The sequence below is a fragment of the Vipera ursinii genome (genome assembly GCF_947247035.1).
Source record: "Vipera ursinii genome assembly, chromosome: 13".
Classification (NCBI taxonomy): domain Eukaryota; kingdom Metazoa; phylum Chordata; class Lepidosauria; order Squamata; family Viperidae; genus Vipera; species Vipera ursinii.
The window spans coordinates 15,969,045-15,985,699 of NC_139526.1; the positions used below are offsets into that span (position 1 = coordinate 15,969,045).

The 16,655-nt window shown below is 45.2% G+C and overlaps 1 protein-coding gene and 1 long non-coding RNA gene across 2 annotated transcripts in view; one reads left to right on the forward strand and one right to left on the reverse strand.

Moving 5' to 3' along the window:
• The window catches only part of LOC310646434, a 138,362-nt gene extending 132,712 nt beyond the window's left edge, over positions 1-5,650 (forward strand). Inside the window, exon 2 of the long non-coding RNA XR_014493689.1 lies at positions 5,544-5,650. This is a non-coding gene — a long non-coding RNA (uncharacterized lncRNA). The remainder of the gene's footprint in view (positions 1-5,543) is intronic.
• The window catches only part of PRKAR1B (protein kinase cAMP-dependent type I regulatory subunit beta), a 62,596-nt gene that overhangs the window by 17,651 nt on the left and 28,290 nt on the right, over positions 1-16,655 (reverse strand). The window contains exons 7-9 of the mRNA XM_083372843.1: positions 10,723-10,881; positions 494-554; positions 103-224 (exon numbers count right to left, since the gene is read on the reverse strand). Coding sequence (XP_083228969.1) covers positions 103-224; positions 494-554; positions 10,723-10,881 — 342 coding nt within the window. The remainder of the gene's footprint in view (positions 1-102; positions 225-493; positions 555-10,722; positions 10,882-16,655) is intronic.

Sequence of the window (16,655 nt, forward strand, 5' to 3'; positions counted from 1 at the left end):
AGTAGTTTAGCATTCTGGCTATGGCTACACTGAGGAGAAGGCCATGTCATTTGAAGGCATAGAGATTGGGAAAGAGATTGGCGTGAGAACCACAGGATTTACCTCTGTGATGATGAAAAAATCATCTCCCGGCTCCCCCTGGACCACAATTTTCTCTCCATCCTCAAACTGGACCGGCTCTAGTGCATCGGCCACCGTCAGGCGCTCCCATTTGTCCAGAGATCCTAAAGGATGGAAGAGCAGCTGGTTTGATACTCCCATCCCACTGTTCTACCATACTACAATCCTAGAACAAACCATAACCAGGTGGTGTTGTTCCCCCCTCCCCTTTTTAAGACTTAAAAGCTCAACTGGGACCCTTGTGCTTATGGTTGACCTTTCCCACCACCACCTATCCCGAGGTTTATTGTCTGGCTTTGCCCATTTGACTCTGCCCAGGCTGAATCCCAGCAAAAGAAACCATCCGGTTCTCCGGAGGGAGAAAGTTACGCACCCAAAATGGAAACCTTGCTCAAAAATTCTTCATACATTTTCCGTTTTCTCAACGTGCTGCCCTGTTGAAAAAGAGAAGGGGGGAAAAAAAGAAGAATTAATGCTGCCCACGTCGCTGTCAACCTCAGAGGAGACCTCAAGGGTGAAGACACCAAGCGAGAAAATGTGCCGCGGCACGGATAATCCCCATCTCTTCGGCCCACTGAGTTCCCACCAAACATGAACTTCGCCCTTCACAAGTTGGATCGGGTCCTTGTAAGCCGGTGGAATTTAACGTCGGCGGATGGGACACGATGTCCGGGCAGTGGGGAAGACCCACACCCTAATCCTTTCCCTTCCCTGAAGCTTCAAAATAAGAGGGGAAAAAAACTCAACGATGATCCACGTCCTGATGAGCTAATTAGCGTGAAGAATCAATTCCAGCCCGCCGTTGCACATCTAAAAGGAACCTGGAGTTAAGCAGATAATCGGACACTTCCCAGGTTTCGGCTGGCCAATTTAGGAAGACAAAAAACAGCCTTTCTTTTTCTTTTTCTTCCCCCCACCCCCCAAATCCCAATTTGGATGGTTTAAGCCATAAAGAAACAGGAATGTTTGCTTTATAAAGGAAGGGCCCGTATTCTCCTCCTCGGAGGGGCTAGTGCAATTCTGGCAGGGCGGGAAGAATAAGACTGACCAGAGGAGAGAGAGAGTAAAGGCATGAGAGTAAAGAGAGAGAGTAAAGAGAGAGTAAAGGCATGAGAGTAAAGGCCTTGGTGGCGCAGAGGGCTAATGCCTCCTTAAGTAACACCAGCTGCCTGCCATTGGTGCAGGTTCGAGTCCCACCAGGCTCAAGGTTGACTCAGCCTTCCATCCTTCCCAGGTAGGTAAAATGAGGACCCAGATTGTTGGGGGCAATTAAGCTGACTTTGTAATAATGCGACTTGGGGTGTGTGTGTGAAAGCCCTAATAAGCAGGCATATACATAGAATGAAGGCTACTGCTAAGCTTGTAAGCCGCCCTGAGTCTTCGGAGAAGGGCGGGATATAAATGGAATTAAAATAAATAAAATAAAAAAAATAAATAAATTATTTGACACATGCATTCGTTTGGGTCGCCACATTCCAACAAAGAGGTTGAGCGCGGAGGGCGGAGAAGAGCAACTAGGATGATTAAAGGCCCGAAGATTAAGACATATGAAGAACGGGTTGCAGGATTTGGGTTTGGCTAGTCTAGAGAAACAGAAGGACTAGGAGACACCATGACAGCAATATTTCAGTGTTTGAGGGGCTGCCACAAAGAAGGGGTGGGGTGGGGTGTCAATCTATTCTCCAAAGCACCAGAAGGCAAGAGAAGAAACCATGGATGGAAACTCATCAAGGGCAGAAGCAAGCTGGAATTAAGGAGAAACTTCCTAGCAGTGAGAACAATTAACCAGTGGAACAGTTTGACTTCAGAAGTTGTGGGTGCTCCCATCACTGGAGGTTTTGAAGAAGAGACTGGACAGCCATTTGTCTGGAATGGGATAGGGTTTCCTGCCTGAGCAGGGGGTTGGGCTAGATGACCTCCAAGGTCCCTTCCAACTTCTCTTCTCTTCTCTTCTCTTCTATTCTATTCTATTCTATTCTATTCTACTCTACTCTACTCTACTCTACTCTACTCTACTCTACTCTACTCTACTCTATTCTATTCTATTCTATTCTATTCTATTCTGTTCTATTCTATTCTATTCTATTCTATTCTGCATTCTATTCTATTCTATATTTTCTATTCTATATTTTCTATTCTATATTCTATTCTATTCTATTCCTATTCTATTCTATTCTGTATTTCTATTCTATTCTATTCTGTATTCTATTCTATTCTATTTCATTCTATTCTGCATTCTATTCTATTCTATATTTTCTCTTCTCTTCTCTTCTCTTCTCTTCTCTTCTCTTCTCTTCTCTTCTCTTCTCTTCTCTTCTCTTCCCTTCCCTTCCCTTCTCTTCTCTTCTGCTCTGCTCTGCTCTGCTCTATTCTATTTTTTCTGGCCTCATCCAGATTTGCCAGGACAGTTGCCCCCAGGATTCCCTACCAGCATGGCTGGAGATTATGGAAGCTGGCGAGTGGGGGTGGGGAGGGGGCAGACTGTAACCTTCCCTTTCCTGAAGTCTTTCTTGAAGACCATTGCTGGTCCAATCCAGGTGGTTTTTCCCAAAATACAAGGCAAACTTTGATACTCTGTGTGTGTGTGGGGGGGGCGGCGGGGGTAGGGGGGGCAATTTCCAGAGCTTTGTAAAGACCAGACATTCATACAGCAAAGGCTGACAGCTCATCGCAAAACTGGACGGCTTCCCACTCCAATCCGGGCTGGGAAGTTACAAGTGGCCAGCAGATCGTGACAGCTGGAGAAACAGAGGCAGGTGTCTGCCCCACGCCAACGGGCTGCCATGGGGTGGAGGAAATGATCCGCAGGTGGCCTTCCAGCCAAGTGTGGGTTGTAGAAAAATTTTAAGAAGCAATAATCATGCAGCACGGGGACTCTCCAACCCACAGAGGTAATTAAAACCAGATTTAGGTTTAGGAATCAGGGCGAAAAGGACCGGGATATCAAATTAAACGCCCCGTCTCTGGCTTCTCAGAATGGCTAGACTCCCTCGCTCTTCCCCTCGCTCTCCGTTGCTGCTTTAACGACAAGAGAGATCACCAGATCGGTGCAGACAATGGCTGAGTGACCTCTAAGCGACTCCCAAGTTCTCTTTTCTTTCCTTTTTATATTTTTTTAACCAGCCATTAAAACGGGAATAAAAGCGATCCCTTGGGTTGCAGCGATGATGATGCAGTACGAAAGGTGGGTGGGGTGGGGGGAGAAGTCATGCCAAGGGTAAATAATAGCCTGATGGAGCGGAGGGATTGATCCCTTTCCAAAAGCTGTTATATATTACCGTCTCTTGATCCCGAGACAACTCCATTAAATCAGATGCGAAGGTTTGCTCGGGGGGCCATCCCGTTCCAGGTTGTGCGTGTCTCTCTGATGGAAACTGTACACAGAAGGGAACACATTTCGTCCCCCTCGAGGCGACCGACCGCACCTGAAACCAATTCTAAAGGGGCTGCAAGTGATGGACCATAGTCTTGGAGATGCGGAGTTAAATGTTCTTGATGGGTCAAGAGCAGGGGTCTTCAAGCTTGTGGACTTGTGGACTTCAACTCCACAAGTTGAAGTCCCCAAGTCATAAAAGGGCCAAGCTTGAAGACCCCTTGGTCAAGAGAATGTGTCAAGCATTGAGATGACAGTAACAAAGATCCATTGTACTCTCTTTTTAGTTGGCATTCCCTCAAAGTCTGGAGAACGTCAAGGGAAAAGATGCGCCGTGTGAAAGCCTACCAAACAGCTGGGTCTCTGCCTGGGATCATACAGCTGCCGAGATGTCGCGCTGAGCGCAAGCCAGGGCAAAAAGGGATTCAAAGGTGACGTGCCGATGAAGACCTGAGGACTTTCCAGTGTTGCAAAGCCGTCGCCTTTGAGGAATCGGACCCAAAATTCTGCACAATATGAGCAAGCCTTTAAGCCAGGAGGGGAGACTTTAGACGTATAAAAATGACAAGTGCAAGAACAGAGCAAGGGGGAAAGCAATAGAAATATTCCGTAGGAAGAAGAAAAAAAGGAGGAGAAGAAGGAGGAGGAGGAGGAGAAGCAATGCCAAGCCAGCTTGGAAAATAAAAGATTTACAGGCAGCCAGTCAGCCCAGAACTTGCAACCTGATCTGCAACCAAAAAATAAGAGTAAATGCCATTTCAATTAGTCCTTGCAAACACATCGCTTGAGCAACGAGCCAGGAAAGTGACAACCTCACTTGTCTGGTCTGACAAAGTACCACACCTGCAGCCTTGCTTGCACCCTCCGCCTGGTCATCTCATCGCCAGGACGGTCCCAGCCAACCCACCCGAAAAGTTCACGTAGGACTAAAACCCTCAACCCTGATTTATGGACTGAGTCCTTGCCGGTGTTGGAATCTTAGGGATTGTGATTGCTTTTCGAAGGCCTTCCGCTCCAAGCTAGATGGATTTTTGCTTGACATGGACGGACAGAGAAGCCAGGAGGGGGAGGGGAAAAAATCATTTCAGGAAGACAGATCTAGCAGGCCATCCCAAGGAGACAGGAGACTCCCCGACGTTCCTTCGGGGAAACGACTGAGCAATGCGCCAGATTGGAGGGGACGGTAGAGGGTGGATGAATGCCTTGGCGCGGGGTGGGGTGGTGGGGGTGGGCTTAGTAAACTGTGTTAATGTGGAGAATTAATAAGCAAACAAAGATAGGAGAGAGGATACCGACTCAATTTGGCCACAGGATGCAACAAAGGGACTTCATGGGTCCGAAGACTCACAAAGCAGGCCAAAGGGAGTGATGAGTATCTGAATGTTATTCAGAGTTGCTGGCACCAGGAATCTCTCTTTGTGGCCAATCCAACATTTAAACACCTGTTCATTATCTCTTGCCCCCGTCCTTCTCATTCGCCTTTGGGGGACAATTAGAGGTAGCCGTGGGAGGTAGAGGCAAGGCTGCCAGCTTCATTCGGCTCGGAAAGACTGATAAGGGCGGTGGGAACGGCTTCTTGCTCTGCACCCCTGGTTGCCCTTGAAAACCTCACCCAGATGTCTTCTCTTTTTTTTTGGCCGGGGGGGGGGAGGGAGGTTGATTCCCTCCTTGCCTTGCAGGTGGCGAGTTTGGGATTGACATAAGAGTTATGTGCACCGCGGAAACCTGGAGGTGGGAACAGCTGCAGATTTTAAGAAATCGTTGTGGGTTTTCTATGGTTTGGGGGCCCCAAATGACATTTGGGAGAAGTGAGAGCCTCCACGGTTGGCTGGGTTAGAAATATTAATTCCCCCCCCCAAAAAAAATTGCATTCGTCTTTTTAATGTGGATAATCATTTTTGTCAATATGCACACTGCTAAAGTTCTTAACTCTATGGTCCTGGGTTCAGGAAGGAAGGAAGGGAAGGAGGGAGGGAGGGAGGGAAGAAAAAGAAAGAAAGACACACACACACAGAGAGAGAGAGAGAGAGAGAGAGAGAGAGAGAGAGAGAGAGAGAGAGAGAAAGAAAGAAAGAAAGGAAGGAAGGAAGAAAGAAAGAAAGAAAGAAAGAAAGAAAGAAAGAAAGAAAGAAAGAAAGAAAGAAAGAAAGAAAGAAAGGAGAGGGAGGGAGGGAGGGAAAAAGAAGGAAGGAAAAGGGAAGGAAGGAAGGAAGGAAGGAAGGAAGGAAGGAAGGAAGGAAAAAGAAAGAGAGAGAAAGAAAGAAAGAAAGAGAAAGAAAGAGAAAGAAAGAAAGAAAGAAAGAAAGAAAGAAAGAAAGAAAGAAAGAAAGAAGAAAGAAAGAAAGAAAGAAAAGAGAGGGAGGGAGGGACGAAGGGACGGAGGGAGGGAGGGAAAAAGAAGGAAGGAAAAGGGAAGGAAGGAAGGAAGGAAAGAAAGAAAGAAAGAAAGGAGAAAGAAGGAAGGAAGGAAAGAACAAAGGAAAAAGAGGAAGTGAGTGAGGAAGGAAGGAGCAAGCAGCAACTGTGGAAAGCAATGCTGTGTCTTATCAGGCTGAGTTAATCCTGTGCAGTTTACTCCACACTCCCACCCATTCGGTCCCGTCTGATATATATTTATTTATTTATTTATTTATTTATTTATTTATTTATTTATTTATTTATTTATTTATTTATTTATTTATTTATTTATTTGCAGCCCCTTTTTCTCCTCCCAGCCTTTCAGCCTCTGACTCTCTTTCACTTCCAAGTTTCCTTTCCGTTCATCCAGCTCATCTCCCGGAGCCTGCCTTTTGTCTACTGGACACTTCCCCAAATGCCCTTGAGTTCAGAAGCGGAACCAACCTCGCCGTGCTCCTTTCGTCTTTACATACGATGAAAACCGTGCGGCGAATGTAACTTCCTAGGTCAACGCAAAGGACGCACAAGCACAGGGAGAAGAAACGAAGGTCCCGTCGCTAGCCATGGTGGACATGGGAGATGCTTTAAACCAGCCTCCAAGTGTTACTCTCAACCTACAGGGGAGTCCTCGACTTAACAGTCACGATTGTTGCTAAGCGAGACCGTCATTAAGCGAGCTCTCCCCCATTTTACGGCCTTCCTTCCTGGCCACGGTTATTAAGGGAAGCACTGCAGCTGCTAAAGTTAGCAACCCGGTTGTTCAGTGGGTCTGGCTTCCCCATGGACGTGGCTAGGCCACGGACAAGGATCCTGTAAAGCCGGGACGTTGCAACCGTCGTAAGTGCGAGTCAGTTGCCAAGAGTCTGAATTTTTTTTTTTTTATTACATTTATATCCCGCCCTTCTCCGAAGACTCAGGGCGGCTTACAAGCTTAGCAGTAGCCTTCATTCTATGTATATGCCTGCTTGTTAGGGCTTTCACACACACCCCAAGCGGCATTATTACAAAGTCAGCTTAATTGCCCCCAACAATCTGGGTCCTCATTTTACCTACCTCGGAAGGGTGGAAGGCTGAGTCAACCTTGAGCCTGGTGGGACTTGAACCTGCACTAATGGCAGGCAGCTGGTGTTACTTAAGGAGGCATTAGCCCACTGCGCCACCAAGGCTTTTTGACCCCGGGGGCCGTCAGGATGCTGCCACGGTGGTCAGTGCGAAAGACGTCAAAAAGTCACTTTTTTCCCCCCAGGGCCCTTGTCTCTTGGAACAGTCGCTAAACGAACTATTTTAAGTCGAGGAGTCGCAAATCCCCCAGCCAAGAGGCACAATGGATTTAAAGGTCGAGGAAAAGATGCTTCAAATATTTCCATATTTTTCTTCTATTAAAGGACAAAGTTGGACGGTTCTGAGCAGCCAAGGATTTTATTTTTCCAATTCTTCCCCCCCCCCCACGCCCCCCATTCCCCAGGCAGCCTTTGAAGAGCTAGCTGGAAATCAGGTTCTTGGAACAAAAGGGGAAGTTTTTTCCAAGGGAAGCTGGACAAAACTGCTTAAGGCGGCAGCCATCAGAGACTAGGGAAGGCAGGAAAGTCTCGGGGATGAAAAGGAGGAGGTTAAAAGGATGAAACAAAGGGAAGGGAATGGGAAAACCAAGAGGGAAGGCTGTGGATACCAAGTGCTTTGGGCCAACTCCAGGTGGAAAACGAAGTGGGGGAGAAGAGACTTAGAAGGTACCTCGGCGGTCAGTGGAATGGAATAGAATAAGCGTCAAAGAAAAGAATAATTCCAAAGAAAATATCAAAGAATGAGAATGGAATGGAATGGAATGGAATAGAATAGAATAGAATAGAATAGAATAGAATAGAATAGAATAGAATAGAATAGAATAGAATAGAATAGAATGGAATGGAATGGAATGGAATGGAATGGAATGGAATGGAATGGAATGGAATAGAATAGAATAGAATAGAATAGAATAGAATAGAATAGAATAGAATAGAATAGAATAGAATAGAATAGAATAGAATAATGGGAATGGAATGGAATGGAATGGAATAGAATAGAATAGAATAGAATAGAATAGAATAGAATAGAATAGAATAGAATAGAATAGAATAGAATAGAATAATGGGAATGGAATGGAATAGAATAGAATAGAATAGAATAGAATAGAATAGAATAGAATAGAATAGAATAGAATAGAATAGAATAGAATAGAATAATGGGAATGGAATGGAATGGAATAGAATAGAATAGAATAGAATAGAATAGAATAGAATAGAATAGAATAGAATAGAATAGAATAGAATAGAATAGAATAGAATAGAATGGAGTGGTATGGAATGGAATAGAATAGAATAGAATAGAATGGAGTGGTATGGAATGGAATAGAATAGAATAGAATAGAATAGAATAGAATAGAATAGAATGTAGAGTAAGAATAGAATAGAATAGAATAGAATAGAATAGAATATAGAATAGAATAGAATAGAATAGAATAGAATAGAATAGAATAGAATAGAATAGAATAGAATAGAACACACAGATTGTAGAATAGAATAGGAATAGGAATAGAGTAGAGTAGAGCAGAGTAGAGTAGAGTAGAATAGAATAGAATGGACAGATTGTAGAATAGAATAGAATAGAATAGAATAGAATAGAATAGAATAGAATAGAATAGAATAGAATAGAATAGAATAGAATAGAATAGAATAGAATAGAATAGAATAGAATAGAATAATTGGAAGGGACCTTGGAGGTCTTCTAGTCCAACCCTCCTATACCATTTCAGACAAATGGCTGTCCAGTCTCTTCTTAAACGCTTCCAGGCTTGGAGCGTTCCCATTTTCTCGAGGCAGGTTGTTCCACAAGTTATGAATGCTCCAATGCTGGAAGTTTTTAAGAAGAGTTGGGCCAACTGAGCAGACAACAAGGATTACCTCCCAGTCTTAATGGTGAGTTACAGGTGGTCCTTGACTTAGGACCACAACCGGGCCCAAAACTTCTGTTGCTAAGTCAGACTCTTGTTGTTAAGTGGGTTTTGCTCCCTTTTATGACCTTCCATGCCACAGACGTTAAGTGAATTATTGCCTGTGCTGAGTTACTAACACGGTTGTGAAGGGAATATGGCTTCCCCCGTTGACTTTGCTTGTCAGAAGGACGCAAAAGGGGATCACGTGACCTCCGGGGACACGGGCCACCATCACAAATATGAAGCAGTTGCCCAATGCATTTGCACTGAAGCTTAAAACCTTCTAAGAGCTGGCGTGAGGATGCAAACAATGACAAAAAACCGCTGGATCTTTTGCATTTTTGGCATTCTCACACCAAACGATTTCAAGACTCGGTGCATGAAATATCATGGGCAAGTTTCTCCTCCGAAGCATCGCCTCCTATCTCCATCTTTTCAAATGCTAGCCTCTTTCAGCGACTTTCCTCATGACAAAGAGGAAGGCTACGTAAGGCCAGCAGCCAAATTCACCTTTCCGTCGCCTGGCGTCTCCAGATGTGTTGGCAATATCACACACACACACACACACACCCCATTTCCCATCCAACCCATCGGATGTGGCCGCCGAGCAAAAGCTGCTTCGAAACCTCTGGAGTGGAAGGAGTAAATATTAAGAAGTTCATCACGGCTACAAGCCCTTCTTCGGTCAAGAGAACTGCGCCTTCAGATCTGATTGTAGCTCTCCATGACCCCAAAATGAACTTAAATTTAATTTCTCCAGAAGAAAGGGAGACATCCAAGGCTTCTCATGCCCATAAATAGCGTTTTGTCTAATTTTGGACACTTTTCTCTTTTTTGTATAAATCGCACGCAGTACGAATCAGCATGTTGCCTTTTATTTTATAAAGACAGCTGGCCCTATACAACACCCCCACCACCACCCCGTGCCCCCACCCCCAGGCCTACATTTCAAGGACCTTTCCCCACATGAACAAACTCTTTTCAATGAAAGTTGAGGGAACGCTTGGAAGGGGTGACTTAAAGAATAGGGGAAAGCTTGTTTTGGAAACCCACCATCAAGATGCGTCTGTAGCTATCCCGGTCGATCCCCCAGAGTTTAAGATCAGTCTTTGCTTGGACCGTCGCAGCTCGCGGGGTTCCATAAATCAAAGCCAGTTAGAATAGAATAGAATAGAATAGAATAGAATAGAATAGAATAGAATAGAATAGAATAGAATAGAATAGAATAGAATAGAATAGAATAGAATAGAATAGAATAGAATAGAATAGAATAGAATAGACAGATTGTAGAATAGGATAGAATAGGAATAGAGTAGAGTAGAGTAGAGTAGAGTAGAGTAGAGTAGAGTAGAGTAGAGTAGAGTAGAATAGACAGATTGTAGAATAGAATAGAATAGAATAGAATAGAATAGGAGAGTAGAATAGAATAGAATAGAATAGAATAGAATAGAATAGAATAGAATAGGAATAGAATAGAATAGAATAGAATAGAATAGAATAGAATAGAATAGAATAGAATAGAATAGAATAGAATAGAATAGAATAGAATAGAATAGAATAGAATAGAATAGAATAGAATAGAATGTAGAGTAAGAATAGCATGGAATGGAATGGAATGGAATGGAATGGAATGGAATAGAATAGAATAGAATAGAATAGAATAGAATAGAATAGAATAGAATAGAATAGAATAGAATAGAATAGAATAGAATAGAATAGAATAGAATAGAATAGAATAGACAGATTGTAGAATAGGATAGAATATGAACAAACTCACATGAACAAACTCTTTTCAATGAAAGTTGAGGGAACGCTTGGAAGGGGTGACTTAAAGAATAGGGGAAAGCTTGTTTTGGAAACCCACCATCAAGATGCGTCTGTAGCTATCCCGGTCGATCCCCCAGAGTTTAAGATCTGTCTTTGCTTTGACCGTCGCAGCTCGCGGGGTTCCATAAATCAAAGCCAGTTCTCCAAAGCTGCCTCCTTCTCCGATGCTGGTGACCAATTCTCCGTTGACATACACCTGAATTAAAGAACGAAAAAGCAAGTTAGCTCTCGTTGAGAGAAGCAAGAAAGGAGAGAGAAGTACGGGTATAGAGCCTTGGTGGAGCAGTGGGCTAATGCCTCCTTAAGTAACACCAGCTGCCTGCAATTAGTGCAGGTTCGAGTCCCACCAGGCTCAAGGTTGACTCAGCCTTCCATCCTTCCCAGGTAGGTAAAATGAGGACCCAGATTGTTGGGGGGGCAATTAAGCTGACTTTGTAATAATGCCGCTTGGGGGTGTGTGTGTGAAAGCCCTAATAAGCAGGCATATCCATAGAATGAAGGCTACTGCTAAGCTTGTAAGCCGCCCTGAGTCTTCGGAGAAGGGCGGGATATAAATGGAATTAAAATAAATAAATAAATAAATAAATACTCTCCCAAAAATGGATTAACGCAAGCATACAAAACACACAAGAGTCTACGGAGATGCTCAGTCATCCAGCTCATGGTTGTCTCAAAGGTGCTTTTACTAAAAGGCAACTGGACTTTCTTGGTGTCCAGTTACCTTTTTTGGGGGTGGGAGGGGGGAAAGCATCTTTGGGAAAAACACGAGGATGACCGTGATGTTACCCATTCAGTCGCGTCCGACTCTTGGCGATTCCCCCGCCTGACAGGGCCAAAGGAAGCGAGAGGCAGTTTCGTGATTTTGCCTTCCAGTGACATGTCTGGGATTAATAATCATATTAATACTAATAAAGTTGGAAGGGACCTCGGAGGTCTTCTAGTCCAGCCCCCTGCTCAGGCAGGAAACCCTACCCCATTTCAGACCAACGGCTGGCCAGTCTCTTCTTAAAAACCTCCAGTGTCAGAGCATTCACCGCTTCTGGAGGCAGGTGGTTCCACTGGTTAATTGTTCTAACTGTCAGGAAGTTTCTCGTTAATTCCAGGTTTTAGTATTGTGCACTCCAATACTTGCTGGTTAGTCACCTTGGAAAAAAACGTACAAGACTCTTATTGCTTTTTTGGGGGGGGAGGGGTGACGTTTTAAGCCAACGGCTCAGCCATTGCCTTTTTTTTGGAGTGTCAGTTTCCAGGGACTGTTTCAACCAGAAACAGTCACCTCTGGAAGTTGACCCTTCAAAAAAGACAATGGCTGAGCTTTCGGCTTCCAACATCACCTCCCTCCAAAAAAAAAATAGGGTCCCGCTGTGGTTGCGTTGGGGTGGGAAGGATTATTCTGGGTCAAGAGAATGAATGTTGAGTCTTCCGGTTTGATTGCGACGCTGACAATTGCTGTGAGGTTCCAGCTGGTGGTCGATGGCACTTCTCCATCCCAAGAGAGATGCCTACAGGGACACACACGGCCTCCCTCTATTTTTTTATTTTATTTTTAAACGTGCTTTCTTACTTTTTAAACATACACCTTTGTGCTGGGTAAACATGGTGTGGTCTGGCTCAGTGTTAAGAAAACGATCAATAACACTTAATTCCTACAACTCTGTAGCACAGAGAGTAGCTTTACTTGATGTCCTCTTCTCCCCACAATATTCTCTTTTGCCAACCTTCAATGAACACCGGTTCTTATTTAAATAAATGACAATGGACCATAAACGTTTTCCTCGTGTTTCCGCAAATAGTAATCGCATCAAGATGAAGCTTCTTTTCCGTCGGTCACCTCGATCGCCTCGTCATAAATCCTCCGTCTATTTATATATTTTTTTGAATTAACCCCATGAGATTTCGACTTGTCAAAATCCCTATTTCCCTATTTCCCCGGCATCCTTCTCGGGAAAGAAGCCGCTTCTTATTTGAAGGTGGCCTTGACTTAAAAGTTTGGTTTCAAGATTTAAAACACAAAACACAAAACCCGGAAACCTCCACGGCAGAGACCACCTCGGAAAGTTCAAGCTCCCCGTAGGCGGAACGAGGACATTAAGGCGGGAAAAAAATCGCAGGAGATAACAGGGGAAACAACTTCGGAATCTCTGCCAAAGGAAACACAACTTAGCAGAAATATCAGGAGGCAAAGTGGGAGGAGAATTCTTCGTTGCCTTCCACGTTGCCCTCTTCGCTTCCCCTCTCCCCTTGAAAATTGCTCACCAGTCCTAAATCTGATGCTCTCTGGATTGGTTGGACTACAACTCCCATCCTTCCCACTGCCAGACCAGCTGGGGATTATGGTAGCTTTAGCTCTGCTGTCTCAGGAGGTCCATCTAGAGATGTCGACCTGGCCGAAGCTATTGCCAATCCCTTCTCCAGAAGCAGAATGGAGGGTGAAAAAAGGACCGCTATGAAGACGAGCATGATTATCCTTCTGTCTGTGAATTTAAGAACTTGCTTCCCGGATGGAAATGCCAATTTTGGAGTCTCCGGACCATCAGACAAAGAAAAGGTCCCCTCTACAAAAGGGCCAGTGTGCTAGAGAGGAGGACTTATGGTCCTAAAGGTTTCAACCTCCGTGTTCCACCCAACATAATGGGGGAGGGGGGAAGGGAAGGGAAGGGAAGGAGGAAGGAAGGAAGGAAGGAAGGAAGGAAGGAAGGAAGGGAGGGAGGGAGGGAGGGAGGGAGGGAGGAAGGAAGGAAGGAAGGACAGTCAAGGGAGGGAGGGAAGGGAAGGGAAGGGAAGGGAAGGAAGGAAGGAAGGAAGGAAGGAAGGAAGGAAGGAAGGGAAAGAAGGGAGGAAGGGAGGGAGGGAGGAAGGAAGGAAGGAAGGAAGGACAGTCAAGGGAGGGAGGGAAGGGAAGGGAAGGGAAGGGAAGGGAAGGGAAGGGAAGGAAGGAAGGAAGGAAGGAAGGAAGGAAGGAAGGAAGGAAGGAAGGAAGGAAGGGAATGTATGTCTGTTAACAACACAGTCACCACGACATGATTAAAGATTGGAAGTTGAGAAAAAATATCATGAGAAGATGAAGCAGGAAATCAAAGAAAAACCCGCAATTTTATTTTGTCTGCGGGGATCTGCCCGAGGAAAGATCAAGGGACCATTTCAGACCAAAACTTCAAACCCTTCAGCCTAGGTATCCATCTATCTATCCACGGGGCTCTGCAAAGGGGGGTTCAAAACAAGCCAAAATTCCTTTTTCATGGCTGGAGCTGCGCAGCCCATCTACACGGTAGCCAAAGATCTGATTTCTCCTCCTTCTCCCCCCCCCTCCATCCTCCCTCCCTCCCTCCCTCTCTCACTTTCATGTCTTTGCAAAGGAATGCAGAGCTGGAGATACCCAAATATGAAGAGTTATGATTCTGGCAAAAGCCTGCAGCTTTGCAAAGATCAAAAACATTCTGGGCTTCTATTGTTTTCCATCGCTTTTGATATGAGTCACGGCCGCCTTCCTTTCTCTGGCCAGCAACTGCAGATTCAGTAACCAGTACAGAAATCGTAACGGGCGGTCCTCGACTCACCGCGATTCATTCAGTGACCGTTCAAAGTTACAACGGCACCGAACAAAGTGACTTTGGGACTGTTTTTCCACGCTTTTAAGTACACTGCAGCGCGCGCACACACGCACACACACACACACACACACACATGGAGTCACCGAATCACAAGTTCAGACGCTTGGCGACTGGGGGGGGGTTCATATTTAGAACGGTTTGCGGCGTCCCAGGGGTCGGGCGAAAATTCCAATGGGGAATTTCCGTTGCAAAGCCAGGCGGGTTATGGAAATGGAAAGAATGGAGGAAATCAAGAAGAAATTAAGAAGAGCCGCCATTTTTTTCTCTTGCTCGAAAGCGTGAATTCTGTCCACCGGGCTGCTAGTCCTCAGTGTTTCGCTGCCCAATCTTGAAGCCACGTGGGGAGTGGAGAAAAGGGGTTGGGAGTTGCGTGGCCCCCTGACCCTGAGATTTCCCAGCCCTGATCTGTAATAAATGGAGGAAAAGCATCTCCTTGTGAAATGTTAATTGCCTCCGATGAATAAACAGCATGAATAAACAGCATGAATAAACAGCTCGCTGGTCCATTTGCTTCCTCGGCCCCGCTGGAGTTATGGTCTGATCCGCGAGCTGTAACAAGACCTGGCTTGTTATTCCTGAGTCAGAAACTCCAAATATGGAATACGGTTCCAGCAGATAGGAGACCTGTTCCGTTTTTGCGGTCAGGCGACAGCTTGGGTAGCTGTGGAAACAGGGCAGCCTGCCCAAAACATTTTGGGTCAAAATAGAAATAACAGGCTTCCCTTTAAAACAAAACAAAAAAAAGGTTGAAAGTCACAGCTCCAAAGTGCGGGTTTGGGACCGGCCAAAGAAAATAAAATCAAAATAAAATGCCTAATCCGTCGTTCTAAATATAAACCCCACCGGGTGGTTATTTTAATTGGACAAGCCTGGCTGATGGCTGTTGTGTTGTTGTTGTTTTTTTATTGTTGGTTGTTTGTTTTAACCTCTTCTGCTCTAGCAAAAAATAAAAAAAGCAAAAAAAGCAAACCGAAGCGTGGTCAGCTAAAGTGTTCAAAGTAAGAGGGCTGGGATGGCTTTGTTTTGAGAGAAAAATAGTTTGGAGAGATAGTGGGTGAGAGTCGACAACCAGCTAAAAACGGCATTGTTTTTCCGCAGACTCAGAAGCTGCCTTGTAAGTCTGCCTCAACTGGCTGGGCCGGAGACCTTAACGGGTGCATCGCTTAACGAATATGGATACACGGGTTCGTTTAGGGAGCGTGCAAACTGAAAAAAAATGACTTAGAACTGGTTTTTACACTTACAAGTAATAATAATAATAATAACATGTCTATGTCCGGGTTAGGACGCTGAGATTGTCGATCAGAAGGTCGGCAGTTTGGCGGGTCGAATCCCGAGTGCCGCGTAGCAGAGTGAGCGCCTGTTACTCGTCCCAGCTTCTGCCAACCTAGCAGTTCGAAAGCACGTAAAAAATGCAAGTAGAAAAATAGGGACCACTCCGGTGGGAAGGTAACAGCGTTCCGTGCGCCTTTGGCGTCTAGTCATGCCGGCCACATGACCACGGAGACGTCCTCGGACAAGCGCTGGCTCTTCGGCTTTGAAACGGAGATGAGCACCGGCCCCTAGAGTCGGAAACGACTAGCACGCATGTGCGGGGGAACCTTTACCTTTACCTTATGTCCAAAAACTTTGCAAAATACATCAAGAAATTGCAGCTTCCTGCAAGAACTCCAGCAAAGCTACAAAAAACTGCGCTACTCGGAACATCTTACATGTTAAGGAGATACCTGGTTGATACCTAGGATGCTGGCAGCAACCCGTGTCAACCCTTCGTGCCAGTCAGCTTGAAGTGTTCAGTTGACCGAGTTTCATGTTTTATGAATAAAAGTTTTATAATAAAGTTGGAAGGGACCTTGGAGGTCATCTAGTCCAACCCCCTGCTCAGGCAGGAAACCCTATACCATTTCAGACAAAATGGCTGTCCAGTCTCTTCTTAAAAACCTTCCAGCGTTGGGAGTATTCACTGCTTCTGGAGGCAGGTGGTTCCACTGGTTAATTGTTCTCACTCTCAGGAACTGTTGCAGCATCCCCATGGTGACGGCATCAAAATTCAGACGACTGACTCACATTTATGACCGTTGCAGTCACGGATCCCCCTTTGCGACCTTCTGACAAGCAAAGTCAAGGGGGGGGGCATGCCAGTTTCACTTCAACAACCGTGTTGCTAACTTAACAGTGATTCACAGTGGCCAGAAAGTGAGGCAAAAGTCACTGAACAACCGTCTTGCTTAGCGACAGAAATCAATGTGGAAGCCGGATTCACTTGACAACCATGTGTCTAACTTAACAGCCGCCGGGATGCCATTTGCAATCTTCCCAGCAGCAAGGGACAATTGGGAAAGACGGATTAATTTCACGA